Below are 27,802 nucleotides of genomic sequence, written 5' to 3'. Positions count from 1 at the left end.
CAGAGGATCAGCAATTTTTTTCTCCTATCTTTCTCCATTATAACGTGGACCTCACTATAATACGTTATCAGCACTTTATCTCGTACTTTATCTAGTCCTAACAGTTCTGCCTATCGCCTGTAATTTGGTCCAGTATAACGTTTGCAGTGACTTTTGTCCGTTTTCAACTCTTTTAATGAAGTGTAGCCTTCAGATAAGTTGAGACGATGTTTTGTGGAATTATAAGTTTTATAATAATTTAGTGCATTGGATCATTGAGTATTATTGACATTTCTTTCAGATTTTCAAAGATTGTTGTACAACGTCAGCTGACAAAGCTTACATGCGACATCGAATGACACAACACGTTAGTGACCTAGAATTCTGCCCATATGAGGATGTTTTAGGAATCGGCTCTAGAGGGGGTTATCACAGCATTTTGGTACCAGGTATGGTTTTGGCCAATGTTTCCTAAAATTTATGTTTTGGCACTGCACGAACTACAGAAAATTATATTTTTCCCTGAGCGCTCCTTTGGCCCCAAATCTCTCCTAATTACATTACATTTTTTCTAATTTTGAAGTAGCCTACATTTTCAAACAAATACATACAATCTATTCATGTTCACACTAATTTATATCAGTGGCATACTACCAAAAACCTGGTCACTTCGGATCTGTCCTACTCAATTTAAAGATTCGAAACATGTGTCATTCATTGACCTACTCAATGATTGTGATATAATGAGAATAAGCTATTCGGCCTAATAACTGCCTTCATAAGTAATTGAGACAATCAATCAGGTCAATCCATTTGAATTTTAGCTTTCTATTAACTGAATTCGCTATTTGCTATTGTTTTATTCTGGAAATTGTAGTTTAAAGATACAAAATCGACATTCTCTTGAAGTATGTGTACAAGTCTTGTACTGTTGTGTTTGAATATTGTTTCATACATTTTTTTGTTCTTGAGATTCAGGAGCGAGGCAAATCTACTTGATGCATACGACTAGCAACAAATGTCACCAAGTATTCAAATTACTTGTTACATGTAGGCTACCAACCATGTTATAACTCATATTCAGCATTAAGATTGAGTTAATTATGTTTTAGCTAGCTTCAAATCAAGTTGAAAAATTACTATATCTATAACACTGCTTGCAGGAAGTGGAGAAGCTAATTTCGATGCATATGAGGCAAATCCATTCCAAACAAGAGAACAGAGACGTGAAGCTGAAGTGAAGGCGTTGCTTGAGAAGGTTTGTACCAATATTTTCCATATTCTTATTCATTGTATTTCAGTAAAAATACTTGAGTTGTTTCCAGATTCCTCGATAATTTTGTAGTTCCAATTTTTTAAATTCATTGTTAATGGGTTCTGAAATATCCAACATCCAATTGTGGATTCACACATTTTAGAAATTATTCAAATCGACTTATGCTTTCACATCAACTATTAGGAATAGTTGATTTTTTGAAAAATAACTTTTTGTTGATTTTTTTATATTTCCCTGTGATCAATAAACACTATGTATTTATTTAAACCTTTCTCGATTAGGTCATCCAAGTCACTATCGGATGATAATTTTTAGGAATGTTTGCACCAGTATCAACACTACTCTGCAAGAGAAGATTCTGTTCTTGTTTTTGTACCAACACTTGAGAAAAAAATTACCTTTCATTTTACAGTATTAGAATGAAACTGGGTATTGATGGAATTTACTAGCGAAAAGTTAGAGACTGGTTAAATTCTTGAATAGTTTCTCGCTAAGAGTTGATCGTGGTTGTATTGAATTATATATGTTGATTTCTGTTTATTTTCCAGATTCAACCTGAAATGATAACTCTTGATCCTACTTCAATCATTCAAGTGAACGTGCCATCATTGAAACAGAAAATCGAAGCTAAGAAACAACTCCTGGTAAGTTTGTCATTTATTGAAAGCATTTAAAATGTATAGTCCATATTGTTTGTTATTTTAAAATGAATCATGATGTTATGAAGATTTAAAAATATTAAATGCAGTCATTAATTATTATAATCTTAAATTAAACATTTTTCTAAATCAACAAGGCAACTTAGTTCTGCAATGATTGCACCCTTCGACAAGGTGCAGAATTGTTTCAAATTCTAGTTAACTGTTATCTTTAGTCAATAATCACCATGATCGATGAAATAACTTGAGATCAGTTTTGAAGTGTGTTGTGATTTACGATAGAGTCTTGGTCAATTCAGTGAAAGGAATTAATGTAGTCCTGATGAACGCACATCTCTGCTCCAAATTGTTTCTAAGATAACTATAAATCTTCATTATATTGATATTCAAATTGATAAATTGAAAAATATTTATATCAAGTTGAAACAGGCTCAACAGACGAGGCGGAGAAAGTGTCAAATAACTAAATTACAATTGCATAAACCCACACAGCTAAAGGTACTACCACAAAGATTGTCAATGTATAATAATAGCTAGCAGATGTACATCACTATTGGTAAAGAGACTTTGAAACATTAGTTTAGTGATGAAATAACAAAAATAATGCATGATTTTCAATAAAATTAATACTGAGTGAATTTATCGTGAACAATTGAATATAGAAATCCCTTGAATACTTTGAAAGTATTACCTACATTAGCATAGTCTAGATGTGAATAAATTAACTTTGTAGTATTATATACTTCTAAGAATAATTTTCGCAATAATATAATTATTAATGGAAATACAACAATTATTTTTTCAGTTGGTCAAGCCACCTAAAATTGACTTTACTCCGCGTATGAAGAAGAAAAGACATGGCAACACCGTTCGGATGGCAAGATCAAGAAAAATTGTACAGGCTGAAGCTAAGCAGGTATTTGCGACTTATTCTTGTTTCTGAGCTCGATTATCGTATTATAATCTAAATTTCAACGAAAAAATTGCTGATGAATACGGGCAATACCAGGCTGAATAGCTTTTCCAATTCTGATGTTTTTTCACTCTCTTGTTCATCTTAAATTCATTTTACAAATTTTAGTTCTATTTTGTTAAAAATCGTGATTTTTGATCTTGTGTTTTCTAGATCTATCCAAATATATATCAATGCTATACAATCATTAAGCTAATTGTCCATAAAATTGGGATTGCTTCAACAATCTAGTGTATACGAGACTGAAAATGTTTGAAATCAGGTCCAAAACTTTGATGAAAAGTTGAAAAATTAAAATTAGAAATTGAAACTGAAAGTTGGAAAAATGTTATGCATTATATCAGAAAACCTTAGTCCTGGACCGTGAAATGTTGACAGTTATCGGAATTCAATGCTTTCATAGATGTGGTATTTTAAATACGTTCATTTACACCTACGTCTAGTTAACCTCGGCTCCACAGTGTTCTAGAATTCACATTATTGGTTTCACCTTATTATTTACGTTGATTCTCTTTCGATACTACGATCACGTCAAGTGCCACCCAATTCAACATTCGTTTTTCTAGTATGTTACATCAATACTAACGTAAAAATAAATCACAGTTAGTTACAATTTCAGATGTATCAGATTTTGATATTTAAGATTGTCTTATCTGTTTCTAATTAATATATTTTTGCTCACTTTTCAACACTTCCACTTTTCATCTTTAAAAATGGCAATTTCGTTTTTTATTAGACACCTAGCTTTTGTCATTTTTGTGTAGATAAAATTACATAGATGAACGTAAATTATTAGAACGATTGTGTTTGTTTCAGCAATTCGTCAAAGCAATGTCAAAGGCAAAGGCGTCTGCTCATGATGAGGTCAACGTTGACGAGTCAACCGAAAAGAGCGTTCTCGATAGGTTTAAAAAGAAAAAGAAGACTGGTAAACCAGCTCCTGTTAAATAAATTAATTTTCATGTACTGCAGTTTTTTATTGTTATTTCTTTACCTTATGGCCAGTCTTGGTGAAAAATGAGGGACTTGAAGTAACGGTCAATAAAGACCAATGATATTTCATCGCTTTATGTAAATAAATATCTATTCAATCATCAGCTCTTAAAAAATTTTGCAGTTTGCTTTTTCTCAGTACTAATTCAACATTTTAATTATTACATTAATTGAAATTTGAATGTTTTTAGGGAGCACCTTTGCCTTGAACCACTAGTAAAATAGAATTAACTTTTTTGGGTAATGGGTAAATAATATTTATTCCAGGCGTCAATTCGGGCAAATGTCTGCTTGAAAAAGGTAAAAATAGAAATGTTTGGAACTCAAAATATTCGATTTTGCAGTTTCAACCAAATGCACTCCATTGCGATTCACATGACTGTGACAGAGACGATTTCAACCATTCATCCACTTCCTGCAAATCGCAGTGGTCTGCACAATGCTATATTCAAATTAGTAGGAGGTAAATATACAGTCAAGTTCTCTCCTCATTTCAGGGATTTGAAAGGGTCAGCTTCAATTTTGTATTGGACTATTGAGTTGGTGAAAAGTAGTTTCCTAGGCAAAAACCAAAAACCTTACTTAGGCCACACTCAATTTTTCAGCACGAAAGATTGTATAGACGAGCTTACTTTTTTCTAAACATAGGACTAAATTTGCTTGCGTAGCAGCCTAGATCCCCGTTTCAAACCAGCTCATGACCAAAAGTTTTTGATCAGGTCACTCCTGTGTTATCGGATGGGCACGTTAAATTGTCGGTCCCGGCTGAAGTATGACACTCTTAAGGCCCACTGACGTCTTAAATTATATATTCAGGCGAGTTGGAACTTCCGTCAGAGACTCTCCACCAATAAAACCAATACGAATATTATTATACTTGATTAAATAAACTTTTTTATTGAAATAACTAAAAAAGGCGTAGTTTCTTATGCTTCAATATAACAGTTCAATAAATTCTAGTCGAATATAAACCGAGCTTCAATTGGAAAATTGACTCTCTTTTTTTAATAACATAAAAACAGACATATATTTATTTTTTAGTCTTATTAATAACTGAAGCATTTGGTGAAAATGCAACTCAATTTTTAAGATCATCTGTAGTTTATAATGCAGTTACTTTATTGAATCTAATAATGAATATTCCTTAAAATTCAAAAATATTTATCCTCAGAATCATAGAGATTTCTATTTTGAAAACTTGGGCCAAGTCATGAAGTGATTTGAGTCGATAGAGCGGAAGCCTCCAACTGGCTAATTATCAGCTGATTGGGCTGGCGTGGAATTAGCTTATAATCAGCCAATCGGAGAGATTTTTGCCCTACCGACTCTGAAAATCAGAATCTCTGTCAGTTCCCTCTTGCTATTATATAATATCCTAAACAATCAAGTATTCATGCCACATGTCCCGTTTAATAGACCAAAACCAAATATTCTGTTTCACATGCCATTTATCAGAACGACTCATCATTGCAATTCTTACATATACAGAACTTTACGTTTGTACAATAGAATAAGCCACTGCATTGATCAGTTTGCTGACCGTTTCCAAACCTTTAAGAAATCCTGTGAACTAGCATATCGCTCTATAGCTGACTCATGATTGATAAATAATTATACTAAACTCCCTCATTTTTTTTTTTCTCTCTTCTAAAGCCCTATTTTTCCTCTATTCTCTATTTTATTTTTATCATTTTTATTTCATTCTTCTTCATTTTCTATTATCATTGGTTTATTTTATTTTTCATTTCGCCTCTTCTTATCTTATCTTCAAAAATTGTGTTTACAATTTTATTTTTCATTCTTATTTTGCATCAAATATTATTTATCTAAACTAGTTGATGTCAATAAGGCTCTTCATGGATTTATTCTGTGAGCTTTTGTATGTAAATAAATAAATAAATAAAAATACTTTGTATGGTATAGCCTCAAGGCTTTTAAAAGCTATAAAGAGCTGAAAAACACACTGAATCAGCATGGATGTTTCATTCACAAACTGCCCGCAACTCGAATAACACCTACTTCAGCCACAAGCCTTGACGGATGCTACCACAGCCTGCCACCTGATTACATCAAAGTCACTGTTTGCCAAAACCAGATATCCGACCACAATTCAATTCTCTGCCAGATTCAGCATAAAACAGAACCCAGGAGAGTAATGTTCAAATTTGCCAGAAACTACTCAAAAAATAACCTACACAAACTAAAATACAGACTCAGTCAGACTGACTGGGAACAGGTTATAAACCAGGACTTGATAGAGGATAAATATTCAAACTTTGTAAAGATCCTGCGCCTCAACATAGATGAAGCAATGCCCAGAGAACCAAAGAAAATTACATCAACTAAGAACGTGTTCTGGGACAACAATACCATTGCTCTAAAGGATCAAGTACATCAGGCAAATAATAAGTTCATTACTACAGGATCACCAGAGGATAAGCAGAACTTTATAAAACTTAAGAAAATCTATGAACAGGACATCCAAAGAAAGAAAAAATCCTACATTAACAAAAAAATCCAACTAGCTGATAACAGAACCAGAGTACTCTGGAGGATAATAAATGAGGAAAGAAACAGAAGCGGATTGGGAAAAATGGACAACTTAAGACTCAAGAAAACTAACAAAATGATAGTTGATCCATATCATGTTAGCAACCTTCTCAATTCTGCCTTCACGCAGCCACCCTCTGAGACTGCTTCTGAAAATACCTCTGACCATATCCACCTGGCAAATAATAAACAGGAGCTCAAAGAATTCGAAACCATTCCAATGGCCAAATTAGAGCAACTCCTTAGAAATCTCAAACCTAATAACTCATCAGGACACGACGATATCACTGGCAAGATAATTCGACATTGTGAGCGTGAACTAAAGCTGCCACTCCTTGACATAGTAAATGCATCAATTTCCCAGGCTGTTTTTCCGCAGAGCATGAAAATCTCAAAATTTTTTCCCAAATTCAAGGGAGGTGACAGGTTGAATGCAAAGAACTATCGGCCCATAGCTAACTTGCCTATCACATCAAAGTTGATTGAAAGAGCATATGACCAACTTATTGCATACCTTGAGAACAACAGCCTACTTTCAGCACACCAACACGGATTCAGGAGGGGCCTTGGAACGGTTACAGCGATCTCCGAACTATGTAACAACATCAGCAAACACTGGGAGGAGGGTAAAACTGTTTCAGGTCTTTTTATTGACCTCCAGAAGGCATTCGACACCATTGACCTTGGCCTGCTGAAACGAAAGCTCAAGATATTGAACATCAAAGGGAGAGCCCTACAATGGCTGGAAGACTATCTCCTGAATAGAAGCAATATGTTGAAATCAACCATCAGAAGAAAAACAGCATAATAAGCTACAGATCCTCTCTAAGGACGGTCTATAAAGGTGTTCCTCAGGGGTCAATACTGGGGCCACTACTATTTCTGATCTATATAAATGACTTCCCCACAGAAATCGACCATAGGAAGAACTGTATTCTCTTTGCAGACGACACCACTATCTTAATACCATATAAAAAGCATGAACACACCGAAGAAGTGGTGGACACAACACTCAACGAAGCAAACGAAATATGCAAAAAACTAAATCTAACCATAAATAAGGATAAAACAGTTCACATTCGCTTCACCCCAAAAAATAGAAACATTGAGGACCAAACAAACATAGGCATACCAGCACAGACAAATACTAAATTCCTGGGCATACTGATCGATGGTCACCTCAACTGGCAGCACCACATTGAACTGCTTTGCAAAAAACTATCATCTGCCATCTTTGTAATCCGAAGGATCCGAAATATTACAGAGGAGAAAACTGCATTCATGGCTTACCATTCTCTATTTGCGTCTCATTTAAAGTACGGCATTGTGGCTTGGGGGTCTGCAGCCCAGACGAATATTGATAGAGTTCTGCGATTGCAGAAAAGGGCCCTGAGAACTATCCTAAGAAGAGATATGATGGACCACTGCAAGGCGCTCTTCATCCAGCATAACATATTCACAGTTGTCGCACTCTACATATACGAAGTAACAACCCTGGCTGTGAGGAGTAGCCCAGAATTGAGGGGAAATAGACATGCCCACAACACAAGAAATGGAGCTGACATTGAGCTCCAGCAGCACCGGCTCACAAAATTCAGCAGGTCGCCGGCCTACTCTGGGGCCCGACTCTTCAACCTTCTGCCCAGGGAGCTTAAGGCAATTCAGGACTACGGTGCCTTTGCTAGAAGTCTGAAGAACTACCTGATCATGAGACCCTACTATGCACTGGCAGAGTTCATAGACGACCATGCATACCGGCATCACCGACCGTGAATCCCCATTGATTGGGAAGAAATTTGACGATTCCCAGGTCAACGACCATGGAGAAGACTACAACAAGTAACAAGTAAGTAACAAGTAACAAGTAAGCTGTGAAAGCTTTTTGGGTGTTCAGCCAATCTGAGAGCTTCCTGTCCTGCTAACTCTAAAAGCGCCTGAAAAAAACGCTTTGTATTTTGTATGGCTTGACCCTTAAGTAGGCCTAATTACCCAACCTTCTGATTGAGTTTGTGGGATAATTCACTTTGAGTGCACCAGTACTCACTGTTAGTATCAATACTATTAATAAAAAAGCTGAAACTAATAAGTTAATACAAGAAATAAAACTAAAAGTAAGTATACTAGTGACTAGACTCGAGAACTGAAATTCGAAACTATCGATATTTTAATATTCACGGTATATAAGTGATCACTGTTGCACTCATAGTAGTTGGCCTAGCTTAGTCTTTGATTAGGCTATTTCACGTAAAGAATGTAAACTTAAACAGATTTGAAATGTTAACATACTTCAATAACAATGCAATTAATAAATTTCCTATTAATTGAAACGTTTAATTAAGCAAATAATAAGACATTCATGATTCACTATTAACTATGCCTAGGTATATATAATATTAGATCACTACTATAATATCTTATAGCCTGACAATATCTTTGTGTTTACATCTTATAAGCTACACACATAATAAAAACAGAAAGATTGATAGGTATTCATTGAAAATATTGGTCTACTTTTACTAATTCATTTTATTTTAACAATTTTACAATACGGTTTCAGTTGTACAAGGATGTTTGAAGGTTATAGTTGGTGATGAGTGATGAAATATCATTCTCAATTCTAAGAAAGTATTCAGGATCTAAATCAAATTATTCAGACGAACGTTCAATTATATCTTCGAAAAGTTTACCCTTATTATAGTTCCGGAAAATAGCCTCCGTGCCCATGTCGAATGCCCTTTCAAAGAAAAATGCTGAAACGCAGATGGTCAGGGCAAATGTTGAAGATTTCCTGAAGAGGTTGTTGTATATGGTTCTGTTGATAGACATTTTTGTATTAGAGCTGAATTTAACACAGTTCCAAACACAAAACTTTACTGTTCCACTTTTTTGCAAAAATGCAAATTTATTGTCAATCAAAAACCCGAGTTTTGCCTGGATCGGATCAAAGAACGATCAAGTTCTGCAAGGCAGAGGGAATTTGGATCAGCTGTTCAAATGGCTATAAAAACAAATTGAAGGCAAATAGGGTTTTTCATAATTATTGAATTAGTTGTGTTAGAAATCAGGTTCTTGCTTCGAAATAAAATTAAAAGAATAGAATAATTCAGAATTATTTCAAATTTTTATGATGAAACGCGTTGAAGTTTACTTCATTTGGATTTGTAGCCTCTCGTGCTGCCTATTTTATAGTTCATACTTTGGTCCAGTCGCTGCTCGCTGGCCCAGTGGCTTGCCAACTATAGTGTGGTCCACGTTATAATGGAAGTGGATAAAGATAGAAGAATAGCGATGCCAATTCTCTGCATTAATCAATTATATTTCTACACCGTCAAAAACATAATTGTCATCGTTGTGGACCTAGGAAAGGATAGTACCACCGGCTTTGTCAAATGATAGACGATAGCAAAACCGAAGTTGACCAAATACTGTCATAATAACGTGCACCCCACTATAGCAACAAGAGCAAGACCAACAATAGAAGAGACCCAAACCATCGATTCAAGATGACGCCGATCCTGAATAAATACTGCATAATCCAGGTGACAAAATGTGAACGGCTGATTGATCTGGACAAATGAAATTGGATTAGTTGGTAGTCATCGGATTATTGAGTATTTTTTATGACTCATCTTATGACCATCAACCCATCATCTTGAATCGAGCCACTTAAAATTATTCACTTTGCAAGCCCAGATGACTTCAATGGGTTCTTTGTGAGTTCGGTTTAGGTTCAGGACATACTTCCAATTTCACCAAAGTTTCTGAAACCGCCGGTTTCGAAACTGTGGTTCCTGGCTGAACAGAAGTTTTGAATGCTGACGGATTTCACCAGCACAAACTGACCAAAGATTCCGAAACCGTCGTTTTGGGGTATTGTGAAGGCAGTGAACCCACTTGACGTCATTTTTATAACCTAAAAACTTTGTTGTGCTCTCGTAGATTGTTGTTCTAACATTCAATACGAATAAGAATCTTCATTATTAAAGACATTGTTAACAATGCATTTACAAACGTCAATAATAGGTACTAGATAATACATAATAGTACTAGTCTGCAAATATTTGGTCTAGTCAATCACATAAAATTCTTGTATGCTATATAAAATTTAGGCTTTCAGTAGTTTTCAATTTTCTTCTGAAGAATGCAAGAGACAATGATTTGAAAGATCCTTATCCAAATAATCAACAACACTATTTACTAGTCTTGTAACTTCATTACATGGCCTGAAGCCAAATTGTTTTTCAGTAAACATACCAAAGCTTTCAAAATGACTTGATATCTGGTCTTGCATTATGGCCTTGAATACTTTGGATATCACAGGTACAATAGTTGATGGTCAGAAGTTTTTTTATCGCCTTTCCTATCGATTCCTAGTAGTAAAGAATTGTCAAGTATACACAAGTGATGTATACTTAAAGACAGATGTATACACAAGATTTTTTTGCAAAGTAGTGATCCTGAGCTTTTGAGCTCTGATATTATTCCTATTTCTGAATAGGTGATTGAATTATCTATTGTAAGTGGACATAATATTAGAGTTTTTTCTAGGTTCAATGAGAGATTTCATTATTCACATGAATCATTAAGGAGTACAGAGCTATCATCTAGAAAATTTTGTACTCCTGTTTTGGATTTACAACTAACTTTGAGATTAAAATCATCAGCAAAAAGTAATCCTGCTTTATGAGTACCTTCTATGTTACAAATTATGTCATTAAAATATAGGCTATTAATGAGTATTGTTCCAAGTATGGAGCGTTGAGTGACCCTATACCGATCCTTCCTGCCCTTAGAGAACTGACAATCTCTGTAAACAATCTGGTTGCGGTCTTTTAAATATGACATAACGAGATCGATTCATTCAGAATTGCAGCCATAATAAGAAAGTTTGCTACCAAGTATGTTATGCCAGTACCTTATCGTAAGACATACCAGCATAATTATGATCTAAAGCTAACAGAAAGATCCTTATCCAAATAATCAACAACACTATTTACTAGTCTTGTAACTTCATTACATGGCCTGAAGCCAAATTTTTTTTCAGTAAACATACCAAAGCTTTCAAAATGACTTGATATCTGGTCTTGCATTATGGCCTTGAATACTTTGGATATCACAGGTACAATAATTGATGGTCAGAAGTTTTTTTATCGCCTTTTTTATGTACAAGTAATACCTTAATGTTTTCCAATACACTTGGAAAAATGCCCTTGCAAATCAAACAGTCATACATATACGTATAAGTTGCCTTTTTCTTGTTTCTATAGTTTTTCCGGTGTTGTAAATTAGCTATAGGTATTATTTGTAATCGAAAATTTATTCGTTTTTATCTGTTAATTAGTTTCAATTGGGTCATTTATATATATTAGGTAGTTTAATAAGAAACTCATGGAGAAAACGTTGAGTGGGAAAACGATTGGGGAGCCTCTGCATATATATATATGAACAGTTCTGATTGATCTAATAGAAAAACATTTTAATATTATTGAATGTAAGAAGACTTATTACTTTAAATAAATTATTGAAACTGTTGGATTGGTTAAAAATAGGAAGCGAATTCAACAATTTTAATAAACTACTGCCTAATGAATTAACTAACAAACTTATAACTAAATCCAACAATATCAAAATAATCAACTGACTATTGAACAACATTTGAAATGTCAATACATGAGTGTGTGTGACCTAACATTCAGCTCTTTACGATTACAGTAGGCTACACGAAAACGCGAAAGTAGTGCGATATAAAACTGTTTATAGGTTATAATCGCCCGTTTTCGAAGGCTAACCGACCAAACTTGGCCGGTAAGTTTGAACTGGAGTTTTCGGAGTCACGTGACCCTAAACGAGTGTGGTGAAATTCGATTCTGTCGTTTACGGCCAAACAGCAGATTTCATTTTGTTAAACTGTTGGTTTGGTGTTTGGTGAAATCGGGCCATAGTGGGAGTCCTGCCTGATGCTGCCATTGATCCCATTGCTTTGTTGGAGGGAAGAGTCCAGCTGGGCCAGGAGCATCTCTCCTTTTTCCGCCTCACCACACCAGCTGCCTTGAGGAAAATTGTATGCTCCATCAAGCCATCTAAAAGCCCGGATGTGTTAGGCATGTCTGTGAGCATGCTTCGTGAGGTTGTGGATGCCATTGTAGTTCCTCTCTCTGCTTCTGTCAACGAGTGCTTGAGAGCTGGAAAAATGTCCTGATTTCTTGAAAACTTCAAGGACTGTCCCGTCTTCAAGAGAGGTGATCATGAGAGCCTTCATAGCTTCAGGCCCATCTCCATAACCCAATACTTTCGCAAGGTGATTGAGACAGTGATCAAGTCACAGCTGGAGGCTTTCTTTGAGAAGAATAGCCTGCTCTCCAACATGCAATTTGGCTTTTGAGTTGGGAGACCAACAGTGGGTGCAGTTGACCATGTACCAATTTAGCTGAGTGGATTGACGTTGCCTTTGAGGATAGTGAGTCTCTTGCTCTTGCTCTTTGTGATCTGAGCCGAGCCTTTGACTGCGTGGACCATGACATTCTTCCTTCTTAGAAAGCTGAGCTTTCATGGTCTAAGAGACTTTCCGTCTTGGGCTCTTACATTTCTGGAAGGGCTCAGCTTGTCTCCCTCAGTGGTGTGGACTCCCGACACTTTCTGTGACTTTTGGTGTTCCTCAGAGATCGGTGCTGGGGCCTATACTGTTTCTTGTCATGATAAATGACCTTGATGACAACGATCCCTTTCTGATGTTTGCAGATGATGCATCTCTATTGTCATTGGGTGCTGAGCTTCAACGGGTTTTGGAGGCATCTGTGAAGCATCTTCAATCTGCCACTTCATGGTTTCTGGCTATTAGACTCCAGCTGAATGAGAACAAGATCCATAAAGGATCATCTGCAGCTTGTCACGTGAACTGAGTGACCCTCAGAATCCAGTGAAGCTGTTGGGTTTTGTCTTGGACAGCAAACTCAGCTTGAACAACAGGTAAACAGTCGACTCTCCCACATTTGCTTTCTGCTGATCAAGATTAGGGGCCTGGTGACTGAGAAGTACCTTATAATGATGTATCACATACTCTTACATTGCCACATCACCATCCTATGTCTTGCTTCTGTGGGCTCATTCAGCGGGGGCTGCTGATGTCCTGAGACTGCAAAAGAGGCCTTTAAGAATATTATAACAGGCAGCAATCATCTTGCATACTGCAATCCCATCTTTACTTGCCTTGGTGTGCTGACGGTCTTCAGTCATTACATCCTCCTGTGCTTGGTGTATGTCAAGAGGGTACAGCATACTCTGGCTGCCCAAAGTGACATTCACTACCACAACACCAGGCACCGCGAGCTGCTAGATGTCCCCAGGAGACGTCTCCACCGTTCACAGGCGAGCTATAAAGTTTCTGCACTGAAATTCTCAAGCTGCCTTCTGGTGTCAAGCAGTTGGATGAGGCCACCTTCAAGAGAGCCGTCAGGAAGCTGCTTTGTGATAGGGCATATTACAGGGTGATTCATAATTATGGTAAAATATTTCAATACGTGATAGTAGAGGTAAAAATAAGAAAAAAAGTTCATATAAACATATATCCATAAACGCTTCATTAGCGAGCTATACAGAGTGAAAGATTTCGCCCGGAATTCTGTTCCTCTGGTGAAATACACTGATGCTGAATTGTTTGGGGACTAGTTTTTTAAAAACTTATGCTGGATTCATATGGAAAAATATCTGAAAAATTGAATAAAACTAGTCTGGAAGCTGTAGTGTTAGTAGTTTTTGAGAAAAAAGTTGAAATATGCAAAAAATCCAAGTAGAAAAACACAGACTTCTACGTTTGATACCCAATAACTTTCTTTAATGGCCAGTAAACAAATAATTTTCCACAATAAAAATTATCTGGATTGCCCTGAAAAGGACTTTGGCCTATGTAGCCGGGAGACATTACTGGAATGTGTCCGGCTTGCAAAAAATGAGCCTCAAATTGATTTCAAAATCCACTCAATATCTATAATGTACAATTACTCACATTAAAATTAAGAACAGTACTTTAAAACACAAGGCAGAAACGTTGAAAAACATCAATACCTACTTCCCATCTCCATAAAACATTTTGAGGTTAGAAAATATTCGTAGACTTGCCTTTAAAATTTCTTCATGAGAATTCACTTTAAAAAAAAAAACTTTTTCTTTTCATAACTTCATAAATAGTTGACATCAAATAATATAAGGCATAAAACTATCCAAAAAGGGAATTGAAAATAAAATTATGTTAAAAGTAGGACTTTGAAAATTTTCATCTCCGTTGCTAAGGAGATGTTTTAAAATGCAACAATCCTTTTTGGCTGAGTTGGTAAGTTCTGAAGAGATTATAGCTGCCATTAAAAAGATGAAAGGCAATAGAGCACCAGGAGTTGATGGAGTTCTGCCTGAGTTTATCAAGAATTTGGGACCAAAAGCTATAATGTGGCTCTCAAAGTATTTTTCTGAAGTAATGGCTAGAGCTGAGCTCCCCAAATCCTGGAAACAAACAAAGGTCGTAGCAGTATTGAAGCCAGGAAAAGATCAAAGAGACCCAAAAGCTATAGACCAATAGCCCTGTTGTCAGTTGTGTACAAACTTTTTGAACGAGTCCTACTGACAAGAGTAGGGAGCAGAATGGATGAGTGTTTGCCAGAGGAGCAGGCTGGTTTCAGGGAGGGTAGGAGTTGTGAGGAACAAGTATTGGGGCTCACAACTTACATTGAGCATGGGTTTGAGAGAAACCTCAAATCAGGAGCCGTATTTCTGGACCTTAGTGCAGCATATGACACAGTGTGGAGATCTGGTCTTCTTCTGAAGTTAGCAAGGATCCTGAAATGCAAGGCAACCGTCAATCTCTTTGGAGCTATTTTGAGAGACCGTACATGCAGAGTGTCTCTTTATGGTAAACTCAGCACTATAAGAAGATTACAAAATGGTTTACCTCAAGGATCGGTTCTTTCACCAATTTTGTTCAATGTTTACACTGCAGACCTGCCTGTTACTCAATCACGCAAGTTTATTTATGCCGATGACATTGGGCTTGTTACTCAAGGTCGAAATTTTGATCAGCTCCAAATTGTGTTGAATGAGGACTTAGAGTTAATGGCAGAATACTTCCAGCAGTGGTTCTTGAAGCCAAACCCGTCCAAAACTGTCTCAACAATATTCCATCTCAGTAACCAGCATGCAAAAAAGACAATTGATCTCAGGTTATGTGGCAAAAGAATATCTCATCAGGAAGCTCCCCGTTACCTAGGAGTCAGACTTGATAGATCCCTCACATATCGACAACATCTGCAGGGGTTGAGAGATAAACTGAAGACAAGGCTAAATATCATCAGCAAACTTGCGGGAACAACCTGGGGTTGTGACATGAATGCCCTTCGAACATCAAGTCTTGCACTTCTGTACAGCACAGGGGAGTACTGCTCTTCTGTCTGGGCTCGCAGCAGACATGTTGAGAAAATTGATACAGTTTTCAATGAAACTATGAGGAAGATTAGTGGGACATTGAGACCAACAGAGACTGAGTGGTTGCCTGTGCTCAGTAACATCATGCCTCCAGATCTCAGAAGGTTGGAGAAGAAGAACAAGTTCATTTCCCAGTTACAACACATTCATGAGGATCTCCCAGTCTCAAGAGATTTGGCTAACCCTCCACCAAGGCGCCTCAAGTCAAGAAGATACTTGAGACTTGACGAGCAAGAGGAAATTAGAAGTGCAAGGGAGTTATGGAGACTGAGATGGTTGCAGGGAGAGGTCAGGAACAAAGGCCTTGTGGATGACCCAAATGACATTGTTCCTGGCACCCAGCTGAGACGTAGAGAGTGGTGTGGCCTTAACCGGTTCAGGACGCAGGTGGGAAGGTGTGCTGAGCTGATGACAGCATGGGGATACACATCTGATCCTCTGTGCCAATGTGGACAAATCCAATCAATGAACCACCTTATATCTGAGTGTCCACAATACTCCTATCATGGAGGGCTGTCGGCCCTCCATGATGCTGGAGAAGATGCGTGTCAGTGGCTCCAGAACGTTCTAAATTCTATTAGTATTTGAAATATTAAGTTTAAAATTATGTTTTTTTTATAATTTTGGCCTATGTATGCATATGCATATATATATATATACAATAAAAATTGTAGAGAATTTAATTCTGAAAAGAATTATGTTAGCTGTGTAAACTAAATTTGAATAAAAGTTGGATAAAATGTATTCTTATGTAGTACATTACACCACAAAAATGGTGTATATATGGTGTATATATGGTGTATATAATGGTGGCGAATATGTGTGAATGGGTGGTGGTTTGCCAGCGCTCACCTTCACTGGCCTCGGTTGGCTTTTGCTGGGCTGGTCTTCACACGAAAAAAATCGGAGCGATGGCCACAAAGTCCAATAAAGACGAGCGCTGGCAACCACCTTCAGAGCTTTGTCACTCGTCGTCATTTGCACGCATTGGGTAAGAGTGTGGAGGCGGCATTAACTTTCATTTTGTGTAAACAGCTGACTTTGAATAGTCAGCTGGGCTGGTTGCAGATGCAGAATGCATGCATTGCAAACTGCAAAGAAGGGAACAAGTGATAAAAAGGCAGTAGCCCAGCATACCGGGTTTTATTTACATTTATATTTTTAGAAATCGGCATTATTTCATAATTTCCATTTCTCAGGTATATATTTAGTATTCACAATATTCGCTAAGCTTTATAATATGAAATTTTTTACTCATCTGTTAGAAAGTTATTCATGCAGCACTTACATTAAATTTCATAACCTATAAAAGTTTAAAATAGAAACTGAATAATATTCTATTTTTATATTTGGTCTATTATTTTTATTCAAAAATTGAACAGTTTTTCAGGTCTCATGATAAGTAACATTGAAATGATATCATAAGTTTGATTTCATTTGATGAGCGTTAATCAAAATAGCTTATAAGTTAGTAAAACTCAGGTTAAGTTATAAAGTCACTGCCTCAGATTAACATTGGTTTGCTTTACAGTATCTATATAACCTGCATCCTCAACGGAAAAATATATTATAACAAACTTGGGTGCTTTTTCCTTGAAGAGTCATAATTTGCTCATCTATACGTCCTTCAATAAATATTCAGATCAGCAGATCTCTCCATTTTAATAAATGTTATCCAATGAATAAAATGCCTGAACGATTTTATCCTCTGCAGTTTTCAATAAAAGTTGTGTGTTTGGCCTCTTAAAATCAATAACTACGAAAACTTCATATTGGTAGTTCATCATCATGTTTGAATGTAGAATAAATTATGCTCTGCATGCAATACTTTGATATTTTTCAGTTGAGGCTAAACGGTAAAGGTAAAGGCACAGTATTAAACACCTGATCATTTTGAAGTTTGAGAAGAATGCTTATGTATTGTTGAATAAGGTTGAAATTTTTCTGTTAGAAAAATATTCATAAGGATGGGAAATAATTTTCTATGACCAAGAAATTAAGTTTTCCAGATTTTGAGAGTTTAAAGTTAATTCAGTTATGAATAGAGTGCTCCAAATGATAATATATTCTGTCAAATATTATAGATTGTTTAATTTCAAACACTGGTGATAAAATAATTCTGATATCTCTCACTTGAATAGCAAGTGATATAAAATTTCCTATCAATAATGACTGCCGTCTTGAATTTTTTAATAAATGTCAAATATTTTCGTTGTTTTCATAATCAATATCCTTCGTCTGTTGTTGTAACAAATAAATTTAGACCATTTGTAGTTTATGTTCAGGTTGCACAAAAGCCGGTTAAATTTTAACCGTGATTAATTTTACGAGACCATTCAGAGAAGGCCTTTTTATTTTATAGTTCTAGCTTGTTACCCCATGATTAGGGAAAACGCACCAGATATAATGCAGGGTTTTCTTTGGAGGGCACTGGAGAACACATTTATTGACGTACAGCGCTTATATCGTTCCAAAGCTGTAAAACTATCTTTATTTTTTAAATCGGAAATTTCTCTGTATCTCTGTAGCACAAGAAAAGTTATAGCAGGAAGAAATATGAAACAAGTTTGTAAGGCTTTTGAAGGTTAAAACTAATAATATATTCGTTTTAGAGGGAAACTTCATAGTAAAAAAAATTGTAGAGGAGGATTTTAAGAATATTTTCGTCCAAAAAACGGTTGAATATCTTGAACGGTTATAGAAATTCAAGCGGAATAGCAAACCCCTGAAAATTTTTGGCGGCCATCTTGTTTTTGACGTGTTGGCCTGTGATTTCGACTAATCATCATCATCATCGCATTTTTCATTATGCTAGACCTAATGAAGAAATTGAGTCATTTTCCACGGCTGTTATCAGAAAATGACCATGGAGTGGATTTTTCATTTGCTGGCGCCCGGACTATCAGATCGTAGTCACCGTGATAACTTTAATCACAGCTATCCGTATTGGGTACCCCAACCTACGGTGCCTTTTGGCCCTCATTGCCTCAACTTTGCCCACAACTCTTGTAATATTTTAAAGTGTGAATAAAGGCAATTATTTATCTATCAGCATCTCACAACTTTAACATCCTGAAGTTAATGACAGAGTTAATTTGCCTCAAGCCTCAAGTTAATGACAGATTCTTACCCTGAAGTATTTCTTGACAAGATCATCTTATCATGGCGGAGTTTATTGAAGAAAATTCATTCCAACCCATGATCAAGTGATCAAGTGCACCTTCCAAAAATAATGGGCCATATAAATAAAACCAAAGCATATGCTCATGAGCATGAGCATGGAGCATAAGGTTTTGCTAATGAGCATTAGGTAGAAGCATAAGCAATTGCTCATTTTTATATGAATAAGCTTTTTACCTTATACTCTTACCTTATGCTCCTGAACTCTGGAGTAAATGCTCACGTATTTTAAAGATTTTTCATCAGCTGATTCGCCTTTGTGGCTTTACTTTGTTTTTATAGCTCACGTAAGCGCTAAATATGCAAGTATAGACACTGCTTGTGTCTGCGTCGTCTGCTCTGTTCTCATGAATTGAGTTTTAGGTTAGTTTGAGTTCTGAATTTTGAAATAATTGCGTGAAAAAATGTCATCTCTATAATAATTTTCAGCATAATCTTAAAATCTCAATAGCCTTCTTATAATCGTCTACACTCTCATTTTTTTAAATGCTCATTTCCTATTCTGTGATGGCTATCTTTATATCGGATAGGTATCTTTTGTATTATTTATTCTTTTGTAGGAATAATGGTGATATTATATCATGGTTGAATCTAAAAAGAGTTTTATAGTCCTCAACTATTGGTTGTGATCGTATCTGGCAGAGTTTTCTCTTACTCACGCGAATTAGTTGAGCCATTTTACTATGAGCAGAAGGTGAAAAGCTGTTCCAGAATACACTCACCTTTTTTGAAGCATTTGCTTCAAAAGTTGAGCAAATGCTCTAGTTTATTCATACACTTTTGAGCATAAGCTTTTACTTTTCAGCAAATGCTCAAACTATTTTTTTGATGAGCATGAGCAAAAGGTTTTGCTCACGTTTATTCATAGAAAATGAAGCATATGCTCCATATTTTAGAAGTATAAGCAACTGCTCAACTTTATTCATATGGCCCAATGACTACTCCCCGATCCATGGAACGTGCGAAAACAACGGAAGTAAGAAGTATTTAACATAGAAGGCGGTGGAAAAGAAAAAGCATCGTCCTCATTCGCACTGGCTTTATAACGTGACTCTTACTATAATAAACTTACTATTCAGAATTGAAAATTTCAAGGTCATGGAAACACAGAGAGTGATCTGAGGTGTAAGGTATCTATTGATCGCAGTTCGTACTCTGTGCGTCTAGACCCTAAGCTTATTTTGCTTACTTGTCATATGCAATTAATTTGACTCAAATTAGTTTTTTAAATTGATTTGTTTTGCCACTTACAGCCTTATGATGGGGGAGCAAAAGCGCGTACCTCCTAAATCAATACAAAAGTTACTGAAAGTTGATGCCTACTTAACGAACTTGTTTTGCACATTAGCTGACAAGTTTGTACCACTGCGGTCTTTGAGAACTCATTACAAAGTGTTGGAGGTAAGTGCTACTGCTTCTTTTTTACAGACTATAGCTTTCACTCTGTGTGTTGAGCAAATAGTTCAATACATTCTAAAAAGCAAAAGATAAACCCTCTAAGCTTTGAATATTTCCATAAATTTGTTTAACACGAGTGGGCATGTCCTAATGCCGATTAGACTCAAAATATTTGAGTTATAACCCCTCATTTCTTTAAAAACTAAAACTTCAATCAGCCGCCATTTTGGATAAAAGTATCATAGAACATTTTTATTGATGTCACCTTTCTTTTTTTAGAAATGCCTCAAAAATGATGTACCACACAATGGACGTTAACATTCAAAATATTTTATTTACAACCCCTCATTTCCTTAAAAACTAAAACTTCAATCAGCCGCCGTTTTGCATACAAGAATCATAGAACATTTTAATTGTTACCTTTCTTGTTTTAAAAAGGCCTTTAAAATGTTGTAGCACTCAATGGGTGTTTACATTTAAAATATTCGAGTTACAACCCCTTAGTCACCCCCTTATGAGGGGTTGAAATTCAGTTGTAAGTCAAAAGGTTTAGTATTTGACCAATAACTTATCCTGAAAGTTACAGTACCTATTATTATCCACAACAGTCTCAAATTTATTGAAGGGTTCCCATACATATGAATCACTCTGTATAATGCAGCACTTGAAAAAGGTGTTTAAGTTGGATTTAATTTTATGAAGATGGAGAATTGTGGGATAGAGATGAAACACCTAAAAAATATTGATGTAAATTCTTACAAATTGAATTGACATAGGACAACAAGGTCTACTTGAAGTGATTTTCAGCAGTGCACTAATAGATGGTACTTATGCTCCAGATTTGACTAAAACTCACTGTTTTGTGTTTCAGGTGTCATGTCACGGTTTGGTCTGGTTCGGTTGCTGGCTTGCCTCCATCTGGATATTATGGCAGCCTTCTCTTTTTGAAATGCAAGTCAATTTTTATTTAGGTGAGATATGACATTCAACAATGCAATGACCAACTAGTAGGCTACATAATATGCGGCAAGTGCTTATTGTGGATTGAAATATTATGTGTATTATTTAATTATAACACTCCCTACCGTCCACTTCTACATACCGAGCTGAATAATAATCTTTCTATGTGATGAATATTTAAATCACAAAAGTATTAGAAATTATTGGATTTTCATCGTCTGTTAACGTATTGAAACGAAAATATCTTCATTAAAATTGAATCTGTGACACAGATTAGTTTTAACCCTGATCTCAAATTTCCAGTTCCTCGCTGTCTTATATTGATTTGAATTAAATTTCACTTCCAGAATATTCAATTAAATGTAAAATACATTTAAAATTTATTCTTGTGATAAAATTATTCCACCATATTGTGTATTTACGATAATTACTTTGATTTAGAGTTTGGGACATCATATTACAACTTAACGTTGTAATAAGTACAACTTTATAGTAATACGGTGATTTACACCTTTTGTTGCTTGCAAAGATAAAATTTAGAGAAATTAAGAGAATTTAAAAATGAAAAATATCTGTGTCTTGTACGTAATGAAGTGAAAACAAGGTGGAACTAAAAATATATAAAAAAGGTGAATTCAAATTTAAAATTAGTGTTAGAGTTGTGGCTCAGCTCTTTGATCTACTTTGAGTTTTCAACTTGTCTTGCTGCTTGAAACTACTAAAATGAATTATTTGATTGCGCAGGTCTTATCATAGACGTGGTAGCCGTAGCTGTGTTGAAGGCAACGGTGCGTAGGGCGCGGCCAGCGGTCAACAAAGACGATATGTTCATGACGTTGGGGCCCGACAAGTATGGATTCCCATCAGGCCACGTGTCCCGCGCTGTCTTCATCACGTGCTTCTTCACGCACCTCTACCCGCTCAGCATCATCTTCTACCCGCCACTCCTTGCCTGGTCGGTTTCTGTCTCAGTGTCGAGGATCTTGCTTCGCAGACATCACATCCTTGACGTTCTTGCCGGTGCATTACTTGGTTTCTTGGAGATTGGCTTGTTATCTCTGTTATGGCTCAGCAAAGACTCATCAATTTGGTTGGTATCGTACATATCAGATGAGAAAATCGAAGGAGGAGAATACCATGTATGATGTTACCAAACACTTGATAATCGTTTGTGTGTGACTGTGTGCTTCATGTTTTGGTTTGTTTCAATAGACAATTTTCAGTCAATATGGAATCATGATCATAAAATCATAACATAATAAATAAGTGTCTACATTTTTTGAAAAATCCAGTTTTTATTAATATTACAATATTTATGAATTGCCCACATCACTTCACTACAACTCAAATAGTCTATTGACTATCTTATATTCAATGAATAAAACTAGGTTTGTTGGTTATAATGCCATCATTTATGTAACTTTCTTTGGATGCTGGAAAAGTGGAATCCTTAATCATATCGTTAAATACCCAACGAAATGTTGTGATTGGGTTGAATTCAGAATCAATTTTATTATGCCCCCATCCAAGGTCAAACAAGTTTGGGCAAATTAGTACCCTACAACTAAAATAAACATATTATGGTAATATGAAGTAGAATTAGTGTATTTATTCTTTTTATGAGGCCTGATGAAGGTACCAATTTGCACAAACTTGTTTGACCGTGGATGGGGGCTTCCAGCCAATTCATCTTCCTTGTGAAACATACGAATTTCAGCCCTTTTGAAATTGAAACAATGTTGTGAAATTGACTGTGTTTGATATTAAGTTCATTTTTTGTGAGTATGCGAATTCTACGATGTCAATGAATTATTACATAATATATGACCGATGGTTGATTATTTTCAATCGGCTAACATTTTTGATGCAGAAATCGAAAATGTAGGTCATATTTTTTTTTAATATAGAAAAGTTCTAGTAAATAGGTATTCAAATATCTCAGTAAGTTTCAATTTTTTTACATAATGTATTGTGTAAAGAGCTGCAGGTGAGTATTATGAATACCAGTTCAATATTATGAAGGATAATATTGGGGTGAAAGATCGAGCTCAGATGAGAACCCACATGTATAGTTTTCATTCAACTGAAGTCAACAACAACCAGAAATTTGATCAACTTATGAAATATAAAGGGTGTTTACGAACCCCTACCAATAGGCCTACAACTCTAGGGCATTGTTCCTGGGTAAAAAATATATAAAAAAGGTGAATTCAAATTTGAAATTAGTGTTAGAGTTGTGGCTCAGCTCTTTGATCTACTTTGAGTTTTCAACTTGTCTTGCTGCTTGAAACTACTAAAATGAATTATTTGATTACGCAGGTCTTATCATAGACGTGGTAGCCGTAGCTGTGTTGAAGGCAACGGTGCGTAGGGCGCGGCCAGCGGTCAACAAGGACGACATGTTCATGACGTTGGGGCCCGACAAGTATGGATTCCCATCAGGCCACGTGTCCCGCGCTGTCTTCATCACGTGCTTCTTCACGCACCTCTACCCGCTCAGCATCATCTTCTACCCGCCACTCCTTGCCTGGTCGGTTTCTGTCTCAGTGTCGAGGATCTTGCTTCGCAGACATCACATCCTTGACGTTCTTGCCGGTGCATTACTTGGTTTCTTGGAGATTGGCTTGTTATCTCTGTTATGGCTCAGCAAAGACTCATCAATTTGGTTGGTATCGTACATATCAGATGAGAAAATCGAAGGAGGAGAATACCATGTATGATGTTACCAAAGACTTGATAATCGTTTGTGTGTGACTGTGTGCTTCATGTTTTGGTTTGTTTCAATAGACAATTTTCAGTCAATATGGAATCATGATCATAAAATCATAACATAATAAATAAGTGTCTACATTTTTTGAAAAATCCAGTTTTTATTAATATTACAATATTTATGAATTGCCCACATCACTTCACTACAACTCAAATAGTCTATTGACTATCTTATATTCAATGAATAAAACTAGGTTTGTTGGTTATAATGCCATCATTTATGTAACTTTCTTTGGATGCTGGAAAAGTGGAATCCTTAATCATATCGTTAAATACCCAACGAAATGTTGTGATTGGGTTGAATTCAGAATCAATTTTATTATGCCCCCATCCAAGGTCAAACAAGTTTGGGCAAATTAGTACCCTACAACTAAAATAAACATATTATGGTAATATGAAGTAGAATTAGTGTATTTATTCTTTTTATGAGGCCTGATGAAGGTACCAATTTGCACAAACTTGTTTGACCGTGGATGGGGGCTTCCAGCCAATTCATCTTCCTTGTGAAACATACGAATTTCAGCCCTTTTGAAATTGAAACAATGTTGTGAAATTGACTGTGTTTGATATTAAGTTCATTTTTTTGTGAGTATGCGAATTCTACGATGTCAATGAATTATTACATAATATATCACCGATGGTTGATTATTTTCAATCGGCTAACATTTTTGATGCAGAAATAGAAAATGTAGGTCATATTTTTTTTTAATATAGAAAAGTTCTAGTAAATAGGTATTCAAATATCTCAGTAAGTTTCAATTTTTTTACATAATGTATTGTGTAAAGAGCTGCAGGTGAGTATTATGAATACCAGTTCAATATTATGAAGGATAATATTGGGGTGAAAGATCGAGCTCAGATGAGAACCCACATGTATAGTTTTCATTCAACTGAAGTCAACAACAACCAGAAATTTGATCAACTTATGAAATATAAAGGGTGTTTACGAACTCCCTACCAATAGGCCTACAACTCTAGGGCATTGTTCCTGGGTAAAAAACATCTAAATAGCATATTAAAATTGCCTGGAAGTCTTCTCTAACTCACACAGTGGCCATTTTGCTTTTTTCATTTATTATTTTTTCTAAATAATGGTTGAACATACGAAATTGAATCTCTGCACAGTCATTTATAACAACTGGACAAAGCTACAAAAATATGATAATTTTTCAAATTCATAAAACAAAATGGAGGCCATTTAAAACTTTGTTTCTGAAATAACTCAGAAACCGTTGGTTTTACAAAAACTTAACAAGAATATTTTTTCTTAGTAAATTTAATTACCTATCGATTGGTACTGGATTTATCAAGATTAGACCAATACCGGTATTAACTGAGATATGGCAGCTTTAGTGGTTGGTGACCCACCTTTACAGGGTTATGTAACGTTATTTAATTGTTTGAAATGACCTAAAATTGCTTACAAGTATGGATTCCCATCAGGCCACGTGTCCCGCGCTGTCTTCATCACGTGCTTCTTCACGCACCTCTACCCGCTCAGCATCATCTTCTACCCGCCACTCCTTGCCTGGTCGGTTTCTGTCTCAGTGTCGAGGATCTTGCTTCGCAGACATCACATCCTTGACGTTCTTGCCGGTGCATTACTTGGTTTCTTGGAGATTGGCTTGTTATCTCTGTTATGGCTCAGCAAAGACTCATCAATTTGGTTGGTATCGTACATATCAGATGAGAAAATCGAAGGAGGAGAATACCATGTATGATGTTACCAAAGACTTGATAATCGTTTGTGTGTGACTGTGTGCTTCATGTTTTGGTTTGTTTCAATAGACAATTTTCAGTCAATATGGAATCATGATCATAAAATCATAACATAATAAATAAGTGTCTACATTTTTTGAAAAATCCAGTTTTTATTAATATTACAATATTTATGAATTGCCCACGACATCACTTCACTACAACTCAAATAGTCTATTGACTATCTTATATTCAATGAATAAAACTAGGTTTGTTGGTTATAATGCCATCATTTATGTAACTTTCTTTGGATGCTGGAAAAGTGGAATCCTTAATCATATCGTTAAATACCCAACGAAATGTTGTGATTGGGTTGAATTCAGAATCAATTTTATTATGCCCCCATCCAAGGTCAAACAAGTTTGGGCAAATTAGTACCCTACAACTAAAATAAACATATTATGGTAATATGAAGTAGAATTAGTGTATTTATTCTTTTTATGAGGCCTGATGAAGGTACCAATTTGCACAAACTTGTTTGACCGTGGATGGGGGCTTCCAGCCAATTCATCTTCCTTGTGAAACATACGAATTTCAGCCCTTTTGAAATTGAAACAATGTTGTGAAATTGACTGTGTTTGATATTAAGTTCATTTTTTGTGAGTATGCGAATTCTACGATGTCAATGAATTATTACATAATATTATGACCGATGGTTGATTATTTTCAATCGGCTAACATTTTTGATGCAGAAATCGAAAATGTAGGTCATATTTTTTTTTAATATAGAAAAGTTCTAGTAAATAGGTATTCAAATATCTCAGTAAGTTTCAATTTTTTTACATAATGTATTGTGTAAAGAGCTGCAGGTGAGTATTATGAATACCAGTTCAATATTATGAAGGATAATATTGGGGTGAAAGATCGAGCTCAGATGAGAACCCACATGTATAGTTTTCATTCAACTGAAGTCAACAACAACCAGAAATTTGATCAACTTATGAAATATAAAGGGTGTTTACGAACTCCCTACCAATAGGCCTACAACTCTAGGGCATTGTTCCTGGGTAAAAAACATCTAATAGCATATTAAAATTGCCTGGAAGTCTTCTCTAACTCACACAGTGGCCATTTTGCTTTTTTCATTTATTATTTTTTCTAAATAATGGTTGAACATACGAAATTGAATCTCTGCACAGTCATTTATAACAACTGGACAAAGCTACAAAAATATGATAATTTTTCAAATTCATAAAACAAAATGGAGGCCATTTAAAACTTTGTTTCTGAAATAACTCAGAAACCGTTGGTTTTACAAAAACTTAACAAGAATATTTTTTCTTAGTAAATTTAATTACCTATCGATTGGTACTGGATTTATCAAGATTAGACCAATACCGGTATTAACTGAGATATGGCAGCTTTAGTGGTTGGTGACCCACCTTTACAGGGTTATGTAACGTTATTTAATTGTTTGAAATGACCTAAAATTGCTTACTATATTAACATGCAATGCAAATAGAGATTGTTGCATCATTGAGGCGACTCTATCAGCATGCCTTGGTTTGCACTGCAACAAACTTTCAGTGGTCACCTATCACCAAGGCTGCCATATCTCAGTTAATATTGGTCCAATCCTAAAAAATCTAGTACCAATCGATAGGCAATTAAATTTACTAAAAAAGGTTATTCTTGTAGATATTTTGTAAAATCGACGGTTTCTGAGTTATTTGAGAAACAACATTTTTAATTAATTCATAATACAGAACCAGGTTTCATGGTAATACCTACCACATGACCCTCTACCCACTCTAATGAATAATACTTTCGATTCCAGTACAATTCGAAAGTTACAGGAGATTTAAAGAGTTCCGAATGATCTCATTTTATTCAGAAGTT

The 27,802-nt window shown here is 35.7% G+C and overlaps 2 protein-coding genes across 4 annotated transcripts in view; both read left to right on the top strand.

Annotated features, from left to right (window-relative positions):
- Window positions 1-3,853, top strand: part of LOC111050139 (WD repeat-containing protein 46-like) — a 29,061-nt gene extending 25,208 nt beyond the window's left edge. The window contains exons 9-13 of one of the 2 annotated variants that reach the window (XM_039425187.1): window positions 281-428; window positions 1,143-1,237; window positions 1,804-1,899; window positions 2,720-2,830; window positions 3,704-3,853. In XM_039425187.1, coding sequence (XP_039281121.1) covers window positions 281-428; window positions 1,143-1,237; window positions 1,804-1,899; window positions 2,720-2,830; window positions 3,704-3,838 — 585 coding nt within the window. In that variant the 3' untranslated portion in view covers window positions 3,839-3,853. The remainder of the gene's footprint in view (window positions 1-280; window positions 429-1,142; window positions 1,238-1,803; window positions 1,900-2,719; window positions 2,831-3,703) is intronic. The other variant, XM_039425186.1, reaches the window with a different exon arrangement.
- Window positions 3,854-16,944: 13,091 nt separating this feature from the next.
- Window positions 16,945-26,068, top strand: LOC111050140 (phospholipid phosphatase 6). 2 transcript variants are annotated; one of them, XM_039425185.1, is made up of 5 exons: window positions 16,945-17,097; window positions 20,332-20,479; window positions 21,348-21,447; window positions 22,181-22,286; window positions 25,632-26,068. In XM_039425185.1, exons 2-5 carry the CDS (start codon window positions 20,336-20,338, stop codon window positions 25,924-25,926), a joined length of 645 nt encoding a protein of 214 aa, XP_039281119.1. In that variant the 5' UTR covers window positions 16,945-17,097; window positions 20,332-20,335; the 3' UTR covers window positions 25,927-26,068. The 2 variants fall into 2 exon arrangements, with proteins under 2 accessions (XP_039281119.1, XP_039281117.1); XM_039425183.1 differs by having other exon boundaries at window positions 22,181-22,303; window positions 25,649-26,068.
- The last annotated feature ends 1,734 nt before the right edge of the window (window positions 26,069-27,802 follow it).

Source organism: Nilaparvata lugens, chromosome 3, assembly GCF_014356525.2.
Source record: "Nilaparvata lugens isolate BPH chromosome 3, ASM1435652v1, whole genome shotgun sequence".
NCBI classification, from domain to species: Eukaryota; Metazoa; Arthropoda; class Insecta; order Hemiptera; family Delphacidae; genus Nilaparvata; species Nilaparvata lugens.
The sequence above is the reverse complement of the archived record's forward strand: the minus strand, read 5'-3'. Positions and strand labels throughout refer to the sequence as shown.

Coding starts and splice junctions, on each gene's coding strand:
- LOC111050140 (XM_039425185.1), top strand. CDS start 20,336: ATGATGGGGGAGCAAAAGCGCGTACCTCCTAAATCAATACAAAAGTTA. Junction 20,480..21,347: donor CTCATTACAAAGTGTTGGAG/GTAAGTGCTACT, acceptor TTTGTGTTTCAG/GTGTCATGTCACGGTTTGGT. Junction 22,287..25,631: donor ATGACGTTGGGGCCCGACAA/GTATGGATTCCC, acceptor AATTGCTTACAA/GTATGGATTCCCATCAGGCC.